Consider the following 13,566-nt stretch of genomic DNA (forward strand, 5'->3'; position numbering starts at 1 on the left):
TTACTTGACGACAATTCGGTATTCTTGCCGAAGGAAATTTGTTGAGAGATAAGTTTCCGTGCATCAAGTTTATGGCGCCGTTGCCGGGGATTGATTTTGTATCAACAATGATTAAATTGGTGGATAACTAGATTGAGCATTTGTTTTTATTTTGTTTAATTTAAGTTCATTTGAGTAATTTACTTTCTGTTTAGCTATTTTCTTACCTTTCCCCTACCCATTTTCTTAGTTGTTTACAATTCAGTCACTAACCCACTAACTGTTTGATATATTGCATCACTCACACTAACAGCATTTCTGTAGAAATTACTGTCTGCATCTATCTCTCTTGCTTTTGCTTTGTTGGTTGTATGACAAGTAGAAGAAGCGGGGCTTCAACTTCCTTTGATTCTGAACCTGAGAGGACCTTCCTTAGATTAAGGAGGGAAGCAAGAGGAAAGAGAGTAGTTGGTGCTGAGAAAGAGAAAGAGTACTTTGAACCAGACATGGAGGAGAATATGGAGAACCATCATGAAGAAGAGGCTCACAACCATAGCAGAGAAGGTCCAGCGCATCAGGCTGGACAAGAGAGAAGAGTTATGGGTTCTTACATCAATCCAAACCCAGGAAACTGTGGAAGTAGCATCCAAAGGCCAACCATACATGCCAACAACTTTGAACTAAAGCCACAGCTCATCACCTTTGTTCAGAACAATTGTTCATTCGGAGGAAGTGTCCAAGAAGACCCCAATCAACATCTAACCACCTTTCTGAGGATATGCGATACTGTGAAGTCTAATGGTGTTCATCTTGACACCTATAGACTACTTCTGTTTCCCTTCTCACTCAAGGACAAAGCATCTAAATGGCTGGAATCCTTTCCAAAGGAGAGTTTAGCAACCTGGGAAGATGTGGTGAACAAGTTCTTGGCAAGATTCTATCCTCCTCAACGGATCAACAGGTTGAGAGCTGAGGTACAAATATTCAGGCAGCAGGATGGTGAGACTCTATATGAAGCATGTGAGAGGTTTAAAGACTTGACAAGAAGATGCCCGCCAGATATGTTCAATGAATGGGTGCAGTTGCACATTTTCTATGAAGGCCTTTCGTATGAATCAAAGAAGGCAGTAGACCACTCATCCGGGGGATCTCTGAACAAGAAGAAGACCATTGAAGAAGCCATAGATGTCATTGAGACTGTAGCAGAGAATGACTACTTCTATGCTTCTGAAAGAGGCAATACTAGAGGAGTGATGGAGCTGAACAATGTGGATGCACTGCTAGCTCAAAACAAGATGATTACCAAGCAATTAGCTGACCTCACTAAGAAGATGGAGAGAAATCAAGTAGCAGCAATCACCACTTCAGCAGCAACCCAAGAAGGAGTGAATGAAGAAGCAGAGGGTGATCAGGAACAAGCCAACTACATTGGGAGTTCACCTAGGCAGAACCATGACCCATACTCCAAAACATATAATCCTGGTTGGAGAAACTACCCAAACTTTGGGTGGGGAAATCAACAAGACCAAGGCCAAGATCAGAGACGCCATAACCCCAACAACAATGCAACTCACCAACACTCCACAGAGAGGTCATACCAACACCCACCCAACAACACTTCTCAACATCCATACCAAAGTCAAAATGGCCTTTCTCATCCTTCCAATCTCAACTCTCCATCATCGGAAGAAAGACTATCAAGGATTGAGACTCTACTTGAAGGCATATGCAAGGAGATTCAAGATAACAAGGTGTTCAAAGAGGAGGTGCGAGCCAATATCAAGAATCAGGGAGACACCATCAAGAGGCTGGAAATTCAAGTGGGATACCTATCTGAGAAGATTCCCAAACCTACTGATAACTTCCCAAGTGACACAGAGAAAAATCTGAGAGGTGAAGCAAAGAAAGTCAGATGGAAAGATTGTAAGATGGTTACTATAAGGGATAAGGAGACTGAGGAAGAGCCGAACAAATCATTAGAACAACCTGAAGATACATCAGCAGGAAAGCAGGAAGAGAATCATCAAGAAACCACAATTACACAGAAGGAGCTGCTGAGACTCTATGCACCCTTTCCCCAATTACTCCATGGTGGTGTAGAGAAGAGAATATACTCAAGGTTTCTTGACATATTTGCATCTCTCCATATAAACATACCATTCATTAAGGCCCTCCAATAAATTCCCTCATACATTAAGTACATGAAGGAGCTGCTAACCAGAAAAAGCTCACTCAAGGGAGGACAAACCATAGTGATGAATAAGGAGTGCAGTGCTCTCATTCAACCAGAGCTGCCTACAAAAAGGAAGGACCCAGGGAGTTTTCACATCCCCTGTGCCATAGGAGAAACAATGTTTGATAAAGGACTCTGTGATCTGGGAGCCAGCATCAACTTAATGCCTTTATCCCTTATGAAGAGGCTGCAAATCAACGAGCTGATGCCCACAGACGTAGTCATCAGGCTGGCAGACAAAACTCAAAAACAAGCAATAGGAGTGGTTGAAAACGTGCTGGTGAAGGTTAGGAACTACTTCTTTCCCACAGACTTTGTCATACTGAAAATAGAAGAAAGTCATCTTCACCCAATCATATTGGGAAGACCATTCTTAGCTACAGCCAGAGTGCTCATAGATGTGGAGCGAGGAGAGCTAATACTGAGGGTACATGATGAACAACTCACCTTCAATGTCTTCAAACCCTCACAAGAAGCAAGTCAGGAAGGCAAGGAACTAAGGACAGAGCATGACAGAGTGATGGTGGGAGAAACAAGCATTGAGGCACAAGCTGTACATTCAGGAATTCCTTTGGGTGATGAACAAAATAATCAGCAGCTGTCACAACTAAAGGAAACTCAAGTGGAGCCAAAACCACCAGAATCATATGGGACCAGCAACAAAATCACGCTAGGAAAAGAGACCACAAAGAGCAGGATAACAGCAAGAGAAACAAAGAAGAAGATACCAAGGAGATGGAGGAACAAAAAGATCCCTACAGAAGATTTTTCTCCAGGGGATAAAGTGATCTCAGCTTACTTCCTAGATATCCCACCTCATCTCCCCACCATCCCATCTCAGTTACCTAAGGTTTTCACCATCAACAAAGTTCTCTCCTTAGAACATGTAGAGATCATTGATGAAGCCAATGGAGACAGGTTTACTGCAAGGGGGGAAGATTTGAAGCATTACCAACCACCCTGACAAAGGAAGAACGTCAAGCTAGTGACGCTAAAGAAGCGCTTCATGGGAGGCAACCCATGTTTTACATGCTTTTAAAGTAGTTAATAAAGCAAGGTTCATGGATCGCAAATCAACTTTGACATATCCTTGAATAAATCCTTTTATGCAACATATAGTGAAGAACAAGCTTGGTGTTCAAGGCACACTAAGAGGACATGAATGCAGCTCATAGCATGTCACTCTTAGCACCTTGAACAAATCATCTTACACCACATTGCCACAAACTAAGTTTGGTGTCACCAAGGTTGCATACATGGAAATTTAATTAGTCAGTTGGTTTGCATTTGTGAATAGCACTTAGTAGTTGACAACAACAATTTTAAAAAAGTAGTTACTCTTTCTTGTCTTTTAAATTTTGCCGCCACTTTCCACAAGTTTTCTTTTGATCACATTTCTTTTATTTTGAAGGAGAATTGATGGGGCAATTGAAGGGTTCGGCCACCACAAAAAGAGAAGATTATACACGTGTCTCCAGGGGGATTGCATTGGAAATTGTTGCCATGCAACATTGGAAGGAGAACAAGCTTGGAAACTGAACCAACCCCATCATAAAGTTGATGATCCTTGTGCTCATCCCATGCAAAACTCCATCCATCCATCACACAACCACCCCATCAATCCACACCTTTCATTTACTCATCATTTTCCTATATAAGTGATTCCTAGTCCGTACTTCCCTTCACATTCCAGCAACCACTTCTTCAAACTTCTCACTCTCGAAGTACAATTATCCAAGCTACACCCTATCCAAACCCAACCGAATTCCACCACTCATCACTAACCTCAACAACTTCACTTTTCAAAAATCATTCATGACATCATCAAGCTCCAAGAGGCAAAAGAGAAAGGAACCGATTGAGAGCAGCCCTTTTGATGAAGGGAAATTCAAAACTGCATTCCATGAACGTAAATTTGAACGGATAAAGCTCAAAAAGATATTGCCTGAGTTAACATTCCAGTTCAACGAAGATGAATGCCCACAGATTCGAGAGAAGATCGAACAAAGGGGTTGGCAAAGGCTCACAAACCCAGAAGCAAAGATAAATGCAAACCTCATCAAAGAATTCTATGCAAATGTGGTCAGAGAAGACAAAACCAAGGCCCCCACCTTCAAAAGTTACGTGAGAGGAACAGAGGTGGACTTCAACCCTAATGCCATAACAAGGGTTCTTCAGCTGAAATCACCACATTTTGATGAGCCCAGTTACCACGTGAGAATAAGTAACGGCCCCGACAATGATGAACTTGAAGAAATTGTGAATGATATGTGTGTTATAAGATCTGACTAGGAAAGGTATTCAGATAGAAGACCTCAGTTCATCAGGAGAGGAGACCTCATCCCAGAAGCCAAGGGATGGTTTGAACTTGTGAGGAGATCTATCCTCCCAGCTGCAAACAATTCTGAGGTCAACGTTACTCGAGCTACTATGGTACACTACTTAGTAAAGGGTGGAGGCATCAATGTGAACAAAATTATAGCTGAGGGGATTCAAGAATCAGCCGAGAAGAATGATCCAGGTGCTAGACTTTGGTTCCCCAGCACCATCCTTAGGCTGTGTACGAAAGCCAAGGTAGTCTTCGAGGACAGCAATCCAACTTGGGTAAACCCTGGAAGGATGGTTACACTCCAGCGTATAACGTATGTGACACCGGCCCAACAACAAAGAAGGCCTCAAATAGGGAGAAGAACACCACAAGAAGAACCTCACCAAGAAGAACCTCAACATGAAGAATATCAACAAGAAGAGTACTATGATCCAACTAACATCAACTTGAATCACATTCACGGAGCCATTGAGGAGCTAGCGAGGAGTTATATGGAGGGACAAGAACAACAACTGCACATTCAAGCCCAAAAGATGGATCGTCAAGAAGAACTACTTTCTAATTGGATGAATCAACAAGGGGAGTGGCAGAAACAGCAAATAGAACACTACTCCCAGCTCACTCAAGCCATCAATCAAGTGATTGAAAGGCAAGAGCATCAAGTCAAACGCCTTTAAGAACTCAATCAACGACAGCTAGCTCAGACGAAGGCATTCAATGAGTTCAGCGTACTGAATGAAGGACGACAACTACATAGGGAGGAGTTCAACATAAACACTCAAGCCAACTTGAACTATCTATCTAGTCATATGCATAATCTACACTCTGCAATCCCTAGGTATGATGAGGTCCAAAAAGATCTCACAGAACAAGAGGAAAGGAAGGTGAAACAGCAGAAGGAAACATTGAAAAAGAAGATGGAAGATGCTGGCTTCTGGAAGAAGTTGATTGGAAAAAGCAAGGGAAGTGGGAGTGCAAGCATTCAAGAAAAACACAAGGAGGACAAACAAGAAGGAGAGCATGAGCACCTCCAAGAGTAAAAAGGTGGTGGAGTTTCCTCATTATTCCATCTTTCTTTTTCAAGTTTTTTAAATAAGGAAAATCATGTATGAAATAGAACATGCTTCCATAGTAGCTTAGGAATTTTCAATTCTGTTTTTAAGTTTGCTTTTGCCTAGGTCTATGCTTGCTAGTCAAATTGCCTGCCTTCATTTTCATCTTGCTTATTGTATGCTTGTCCTTTTAAATCCAATAAAAAGAGATGTTATGAAAGACTATAGTGATGTTCAAGTTGTGGAGTAGGTTCTTAAATTTGTGGTGTAGTAATCACTTAGCTAAGTTGGTTCACCAAAAAGGTGGGAAGGCAACTATCTGTCCTGAATCATATGCTTGAAACACACCCCATGAGACTAGCTAAATAATAAGATCCTAATAAGAAAAAGGAAAAGAACAATAAGAGTTGAAAAAGAAAGAAAAGTTAATAAAGAATAAGGCTAGGCACCAAGGGCTTGAATCTTGAGGGATTTATCTGTGGTGCTCTTGTACCAAGGATCTGCTTGGATGAATAAGTTCTTAGGAGTGCTTCATCACTTGGTAACTTGGGTTAACTAACCTGGGATTATCGACTGAAAATCCACTATCAAGAGCAACCTTGCTACAGAACATCTAGTAACCCAAAGAGGTGCTGGACACCAAGACCTCAAGGAAAGAAAATAACAAACCATGTGCCTGTGGTGTGCATGTATGGGGGAGAGAGACTTGAGGGAGTAAGTCCTTAGGGGTGTTTCAACACCTAGCACCTTGAACCAACTGGTTCGGGAGTGTTGGCTGAAAGCTTATCTTAAAGAGTCGCCCCATCACAGAACACTTAGCCTAAGGAAGAAATAAACCTTGGAAAGACAAAGGGATCAATAAATAGAAGTCTCAAAAGGTGCAATCAAGTGAGTATTCCAAGGCATGATAAAGGTCTGAAAGCCAGTAAAGGAATGAACCTAAGTTGCTATGCATGAAACCCCATAAAACCAAGAACATGACTTCGACAATAATGATTCATTCCTCTTGTCATTTTATTCATCATTCTCTTATTCTAGAACTTGCTTAGGGACAAGCAAACTTTAAGTTTGGTGTTGTGATGCCAGGGTATTTTGGCCAGTTTCACTGACCTTTTCTTTATGGTTTTAAGGTAGTTTCATGCATTTTCTTAGGAAATAAGCAAGTTTTGGGTAAATAATCACTTACATCGTGATTCAAGCAAACATTGTGAATTTTACATGATTTCATGAGAATTATGCATGAATTAAAGGACAAATTGAATGATGCATGTCTCATAACTTGGATCAGAGCTTTGATGCACTTTATTGCTTGATTTCAGGATAAAGGAAGCAAGGAAGAACCACGTTAGCAGCCACATTAGTCTAGCTAATGTGACCACTAACGTAGAATGAAGGCTAGCTTGCAACGTTAAAGAGAAAAGTGATTGCCAATAACGCCTTCGTGAGCCATCATAGCCCACATTAGTTGCCACGTTAACTATGTTAACGTGGAAGCTAACGTGGAAGAGAAGTAGAATTCCAACGTTAGTGGTAAAAGTAAGTGCCACTAACGTTCCAAAAGGGGCAATTGGCCACGTTAAGAGCCACGTTAACTTAGTTAACGTGAGCTCTAACGTGGAAGAAGAAGATGATGCCAACGTTAGTGACACTCACCTTTGTCACTAACGTTGGACTAAGCCCATATTGGCTACGTTAAAAGCCACGTTAACCTAGTTAACGTGGACTCTAACGTGGAGGGAGCAAGAATCACCAACGTTAGTGACACTCACCTTTGTCACTAACGTTGGATTGAGCCACTATGAGCCACGTTAGTTGCCACGTTAATTACATTAACGTGGAAGCTAACGTGGAGAAGAGGGATGATGAGCCAACGTTAGTGACACTCACCTTTGTCACTAACATTGGAGATGGCTATCAATACCACGTTAGAAGTCATGTTAACTTAGTTAACGTGAACTCTAACGTGGGAAGTAGGGGCGTTCTGAAGCGTTAGTGACAAAGGTAAGTGTCACTAATGCTCTCGAAGATTTGGCAAGCCTACGTTAAAGGCCACGTTAACTATTCTAACGTGAACTCTAACGTAGGGAGAAAGGGGTACTCTCAATGTTATTGAAAAAGGTAAACCACATTAACGTTTGCGAAGGGCCAAGGGTCAACGTTAGTGGTCACGTTAGTGCCACTAACATTGAAGTTAACGTGGACCACTTTGGGTTAGGAACGTTAGTGAAAAAGGTAATTGTCACTAACGTTCTCAACCCCACATTTTCACTTAACGTTAACACCACTAACGCCCTAAGCTAAAGTCCCTGCCTACTTCACACTTTCTCTGCAAGTAAAGCTGAGCCCACTGAAGATGATAACTGCTTCAACTCAAGATCCAAAGGCCCATATCCAAGACTTGAAGAGCCAACTAGAAGATCAGAAGAGTAGTATAAATAGGGAGAGCTTTGAACTAGAAAAGAGAGCTTTTGGGGGTGCATTATTAGAATTACTCTCTATATTTTACTTTCTCGGCACTTCTAGTTTAACTTTCAGAATGTACTCTCCATCTTTGCTTTCCATTCCCAGAGCTATGAACAACTAAACCCCTTTCATTGGGTTAGGGAGCTCTGTTGTAATTTGATGGATCAATAATAGTTTTCATAATCCTTCTTCTTTCTTTTCTCTTGATTTTACTAGAAAGCTTTCAATCTTCATCCAATTGAGTAGTTATCTTAGAAAAGAAGCTATTCATACTTGGATCTCTTCTGAACCTTGGAAAAGGGATGAAGAGATCATGCTAGAAATGTTTTCTCATGTTGGACCAAATTGGGGTTTGGGCGGATATGGTGACATATAATTCTCCCAATACTTTGATTTGGAAATACATGTGGTATAATCAGTGACCACACTTCATCTCTTCTCATGAGCAATTAGACCAAGGAATTGGCTATTGATCTGATTTGAGAGATTGAATTACCAAGGAATTGGAATTCAATCACTTAAGATTACCAAGGAGATCAATGAATGCATTGATTGAGGAAGAGATGAAAATGAACTTGATCCGGAGAATGAAACATCTCCTAAGCCCAATGAATTCCCCATTTCTGATATTACCCATTCTCTTTACTTATTGCCATTTACTTTCATGCTAAACTTCCCTTCCCTATTTAAGATTCTGCAATTTACTTCCCGTCATTTATTTTCTGCTATTTACTTTCCTGCCATTTAATTTCTTGCAATTCTCAACTCACTTTCTGCTTAGCTCAACTAGAACATTCTTCTAATTAAAGTTGCTTGACCAATCAATCTCTGTGGGATTCGACCTCACTCTACTGTGAGTTTTTACTTGACGACAATTCGGTATACTTGCCGAAGGAAATTTGTTGAGAGATAAGTTTCTGTGCATCAGTGTGTTGGAGGAACTGAGGGTGAGGCTTCTGTTTAGTGATTTTGAGTGTCAAGTGTTAAAGCAGTTGAACTGCGCTCCTTCCCAATTGCATCCCAATGGATGGGCGTTCCTACGTGCATTTGAGATTCTCATGGAATTTCTGGAAGAAATCCCATCAGTGGAGCTGTTTTTCTCCTTGTTTCAGGCAAAGGGCGTGTGGAAAGGTGGCTGGGTAAATTTGAATAGCTCGCTGAGGTTTGGCATATTTAAGATATACAAGTCTTCTTTTAAGAATTTCAAGGAAATGTATATTAAGGTGAGGAACTTTGAGGCCGACTTTCCGTTTTATTTGGACGAAAATTTAGGAGAAAAGTTCCCTATTTGGTGGTGTTCGGAGTCGCAGAATATTCTGGGGCCTAAAATTATAACTCCAAGGGATGAGTGCGTAATTGAGTATTTGACTAAGGTTGTTGATTTCAGTTTATGACCTGTTGCAGTGGGAGGAGAATAAGGATGCCGTTATTGCTTATTTGGGTAAGGATTGGAATTTTGTTTGTTGTATCATGTCTGAGGTTTTTGAAATGTTTGTTTGCTTTGCTTTCCAGGGGGTAAGTACCCAGGTGTTTCTGCTGCGAGTCTGAGAGCTCGGGAGAAGAGTAAGGGTTTTGATAAGGAAGGGTCTACGTCGAAGGCAGAAAAGGTCGGTACTGACGAGGTTGATCAGCCAAAGCCTAGGAGGAGGAAGGTTATTGCTAAAAAGAGAAAGGGTGACGTGGTGGACTTGTCTGACGTTTCTGATGATGAAAAAGATGAAGTGCCAATTGAAGAAGTTCGTAAGTTTTTTGATAATCAAAAGAGGTTGCATGGGATTGCTGATCAGACTGATTCTTCGTCCTTACGGGGAAGGGATTACCCATACATGGATATTGCTGATGAGTGTTGTCAATCGTCGACAGATATAACTCTGGCCGACGAGGTTGGTGATGTTGCTAATGACCAGTATATGCAGGTAAATTTATTTTGGAGTAAAGGTTTTAAATTTTTCTGTTTCGTGGGATACTAATTTATAATTTTCAGGTGGTGGGATTGCGGCCGGCGAGTTTGGGGTGTAGCCGTGAAAAAATACATCGGAAGTTTGTTGAGAAGAAGGAGGATCCGAGCTTTAGGAAAGAGTTGGCTATAAAGACTGCTAAGATTTCAGAGCTAGAGGTGAAGTTAGCTGAGGTTGAGAAATATTTGAAAGAGGTGAAGGATAGCTATGCCAATGATGTTGAAGATTTAAAAAAGAAAGAAGCTGACTTATCTGCTCTGGGTGCCCGTATGATTGAGGTTACCACTCAATTGAAGGAGTTGGAGAAGAACAAGCAAGGAGAAATTCTTGATTCCTTCCTTGAAGGATTTGAGAGGGCGTCTGTCCAGGCGAGGTTCTTAGCTCCCGAGGTGGACTTTTCAGCCATCGATCCAGGGAAGGTAATTCAGGATGGTGTTATGGTCGAAGATGATGGTGCTGCTGAGGAAGGAGATGAGAATGTTCAATAGGATTTTGGCTTGTTTTTTGTTGATAGTTTAATTTGTTTGGTAAACTATTTTGCTCCTATGGTGAGCTTATGACAGTTTATGTTCTGTTTGTGTAGACAGTTTAGTTGGCTTTTGTTCTTGTAACTGATATTTTGCTACTGTGTTTTGGAAGAGAACAAACTTGGACGTTTCTTCTTGCATGTTATGATGATAATATTATTACTGTATGATATGTTGGTTTTTATCTGGTATGTGAGTTTGGGTTGGAGCTAAATATTTATAGGTAAGACTGTTGTAATGGTGAAATGCCATTAATTTGATTGAGAAATATCATAGGAAGGCTGAGTAGGCGGTGTTTGAGATGCCGATTAATATGCATGGGTTTTGTATGATAATAACTGTATTTTGTTTTAGTGATCGGCAATAATTTTGCTTAAGTCAGTTTCCGAGTATCTGTTTGGCAATCTGTTTATTAAGATCAGCTATTTGTTTTGGCAGGAATTCGCCAAATATTCAGGTTCGGATTATATTCGGCTATTTGAAATGTTTGTATCACAGTGTTCGGATTCTGACTAAGATCAGTTATTCGATTGAGTGATTTAATGAATTTTGAATGGTCGGCCTCCATTTTAGATCGGATTTTTGTATCATTGATAATTTCTGAATGATCGGCTTCCAATTGAAATCGGATATTTTAATTTGACTGAGAGGTTCCGAATGATCGGTTTTGGGGTAAGTTAGGTTTTGTTTGATTGATAGAGTCTGATTGATCGGATTCCGAATTAGATCGGTCAGTTGTTTGAAGGATAGAATCTAAATGATTGGATTCAGAATATAGATCAGTAGTTCGTTTGATTGATAGTATCCGAATGGTCGGAGTTAGATTATAGTTCGGCTGTTTGGACTGATTGTTACAGATTGATCGGTTCGGAGTATAGATCGGTGGTATAAATATTAAATGAATGAGAAGTATGAAATGCAAAGAGTATTGACTGGATAATAAATTTATTTGTTGTAAAACCTTTGATTTCAAAGGCCCAGGTAGGCTAGCCTCGTTAAAACCTCTCCAAGCAAAATCCTTATGGGAAAAATCTTGGCAGTAGGAAAAAGAGTACTGGCCTGTCCCTGGTATTAGCTGTAATATAACTTTAAGGAAGATACATTCCAAGTGTTAGGGAGGCCTTTACCCTCTAAGGTTTGTAGTCGGTAAGCTCCATTGCCGATGACTTGTGTTACTCAGTAAGGGCCCTCCCAATTAGCTGATAGTTTGCCATGTGCTGATGGTCTTCTAGCTTGTTCTGTTTTTCTGAGCACAAGGTCGTTGACTTGGAAATACCTAAGGTGAAGTCTCTGATTATATCTTCGAGCTATATGTTGTTGCATGGCTAAGTGTTTGACTGCTGTTGATGATCTGATTTCCTCTGCGAGGTCGAGCTCGGTTTGCTGAGCTGTCTCTTTTGTAGTTTGGTCGGCTAGTTCAGTGCGTAGTGAGGATTGGGAGATCTCCACGGTATCATTGCGTCGGACAAGTAGACTAGCCGGAAGGGTGTTTCCTTTGTTGTTGAGTGGACAGTGGTGTTGTGTTCCCATATGATCTCTGGGATAAGCTCGGCCCAGAGGCCTTTTGCGTCATCGAGTTTCTTTCTTAGTGCATGTAGTATTACTTTATTTGCAGCTTTATCTAACCCGTTTGTTTGTGGGTGCTCTACTGATGAAAAGTGTTGCTTGATTTTCAAGTCCTGCAAGAAGGATGTGAATTTTTGATCGGCAAACTGGCGACCATTCTCTGTGATAATGTGCCGAGGAATGCCGAATCGACAAATAATATATTTCCAGACAAAAGAAAGCATTTGTTGTGATGTAATCTTGGCTAGAGGCTGTGCCTCTATCCATTTGGAAAAATAATCAATTGCTACAACTAAGAATTTTACCTGGCCTGCTGATGTGGGGAAAGGGCCGAGGATATCTATGCCCCATTGGTTGAACGGCCAACTTACCTCGGAACAGTGTAAAAGTTCGACTGGTAGATGTGTGATCGGACTGTGTTTCTGGCAGCTGTTACAGCTTTTAACTTTTGCTTGACAATCATGTCGTATTGTCGGCCAATATAATCCAGCTCTGAGGATTTTGGAAGATAGAATTTGGGCTCCAAGGTGTGTACCATAGATCCCTTCATACGCCTCGGCAAGTGCGAGCTCGGCTTCTGTTCTGAAAAGACATTTAAGTAACGGACAAGAGAATCCTCGTCAATATAGGCAATTATTATAAATTGTAAAAAAGGAGGCTTGTCGGCGGAAATGTTGAGCATTTTCGACGTCGCCTGGCAAGATCCCTGTCTGGAGATACTATATGTATGGAGATCTCCAATCTGCTTCCTGTGTTACACTTAAGATTTGTGTTAGTTCAATGCTTGGTTTGAGCAGTGTTGGCTGATAAAGTGATGACCCATTTGGTTGAGTGCTGGCGAGTTTAGACAAAATGTCAGCTCGGCTATTACTCTCCCTTGGTATGTGCTGTATTTCATATTTAGAAAATTTTGAAAGTAAATTTTGTATGATATCCAGGTATTTAGAAAGCAAAGGGTCCTTTACTTGGTATAAGTTGTTTACCTGCTGCACGATAAGTAAGGAGTCGCAATATACCTTAAGTTCGGTGATGTTTAGGTCGGCAGCGAGTCTAAGGCCAGTAATTAGCGCTTCATACTCACTTTGGTTGTTGCTTGCTTTAAATGAAAAATTGAGAGAAGGTTCGATGACGTTGCCGTGGCTATCATCAAGAATGATACCTGCTCCACACCCTTGTGGGTTCGAGGATCCATCAACGTATAAATACCATTCGATGTAGTCTTTAGTTGTACTTGGTACCGAGAGTTCGGCGATAAAGTCGGCCAAAAATTGGGATTTGATGGATGCTCGGCCTTTGTACTTGATATCAAATTCTGATAGCTCCACCGACCATTTTACTAGTCGGCCAGCTAGCTCAGGTTTCTGAAGGACTTGCCGCAAAGGATTCCAAACATGGATTTCATGGCTCTGAAAATATGGTCGGAGTTTTCTGGCTGAGAAGACAAGGGCAAGGGCATTCT

The 13,566-nt window shown here is 41.1% G+C and overlaps 1 protein-coding gene and 1 non-coding gene across 2 annotated transcripts; one reads left to right on the top strand and one right to left on the bottom strand.

Moving 5' to 3' along the window:
* Positions 1–938: 938 nt before the first annotated feature.
* Positions 939–1,045, bottom strand: LOC148545909 (small nucleolar RNA R71). The gene has a single exon (XR_015900881.1). It is a non-coding gene; the product is annotated as a small nucleolar RNA R71 (small nucleolar RNA).
* An 8,837-nt stretch (positions 1,046–9,882) lies between these two features.
* On the top strand, positions 9,883–11,057 carry LOC148545910 (uncharacterized). Its single transcript, XM_088499106.1, has 3 exons — positions 9,883–9,972; positions 10,041–10,493; positions 10,980–11,057. Exons 1-3 carry the CDS (start codon positions 9,883–9,885, stop codon positions 11,055–11,057), a joined length of 621 nt encoding a protein of 206 aa, XP_088355232.1.
* The last annotated feature ends 2,509 nt before the right edge of the window (positions 11,058–13,566 follow it).

This window comes from Arachis ipaensis, chromosome B9 (genome assembly GCF_059453495.1).
Source record: "Arachis ipaensis isolate K30076 ecotype BB chromosome B9, ASM5945349v1, whole genome shotgun sequence".
NCBI classification, from domain to species: Eukaryota; Viridiplantae; Streptophyta; class Magnoliopsida; order Fabales; family Fabaceae; genus Arachis; species Arachis ipaensis.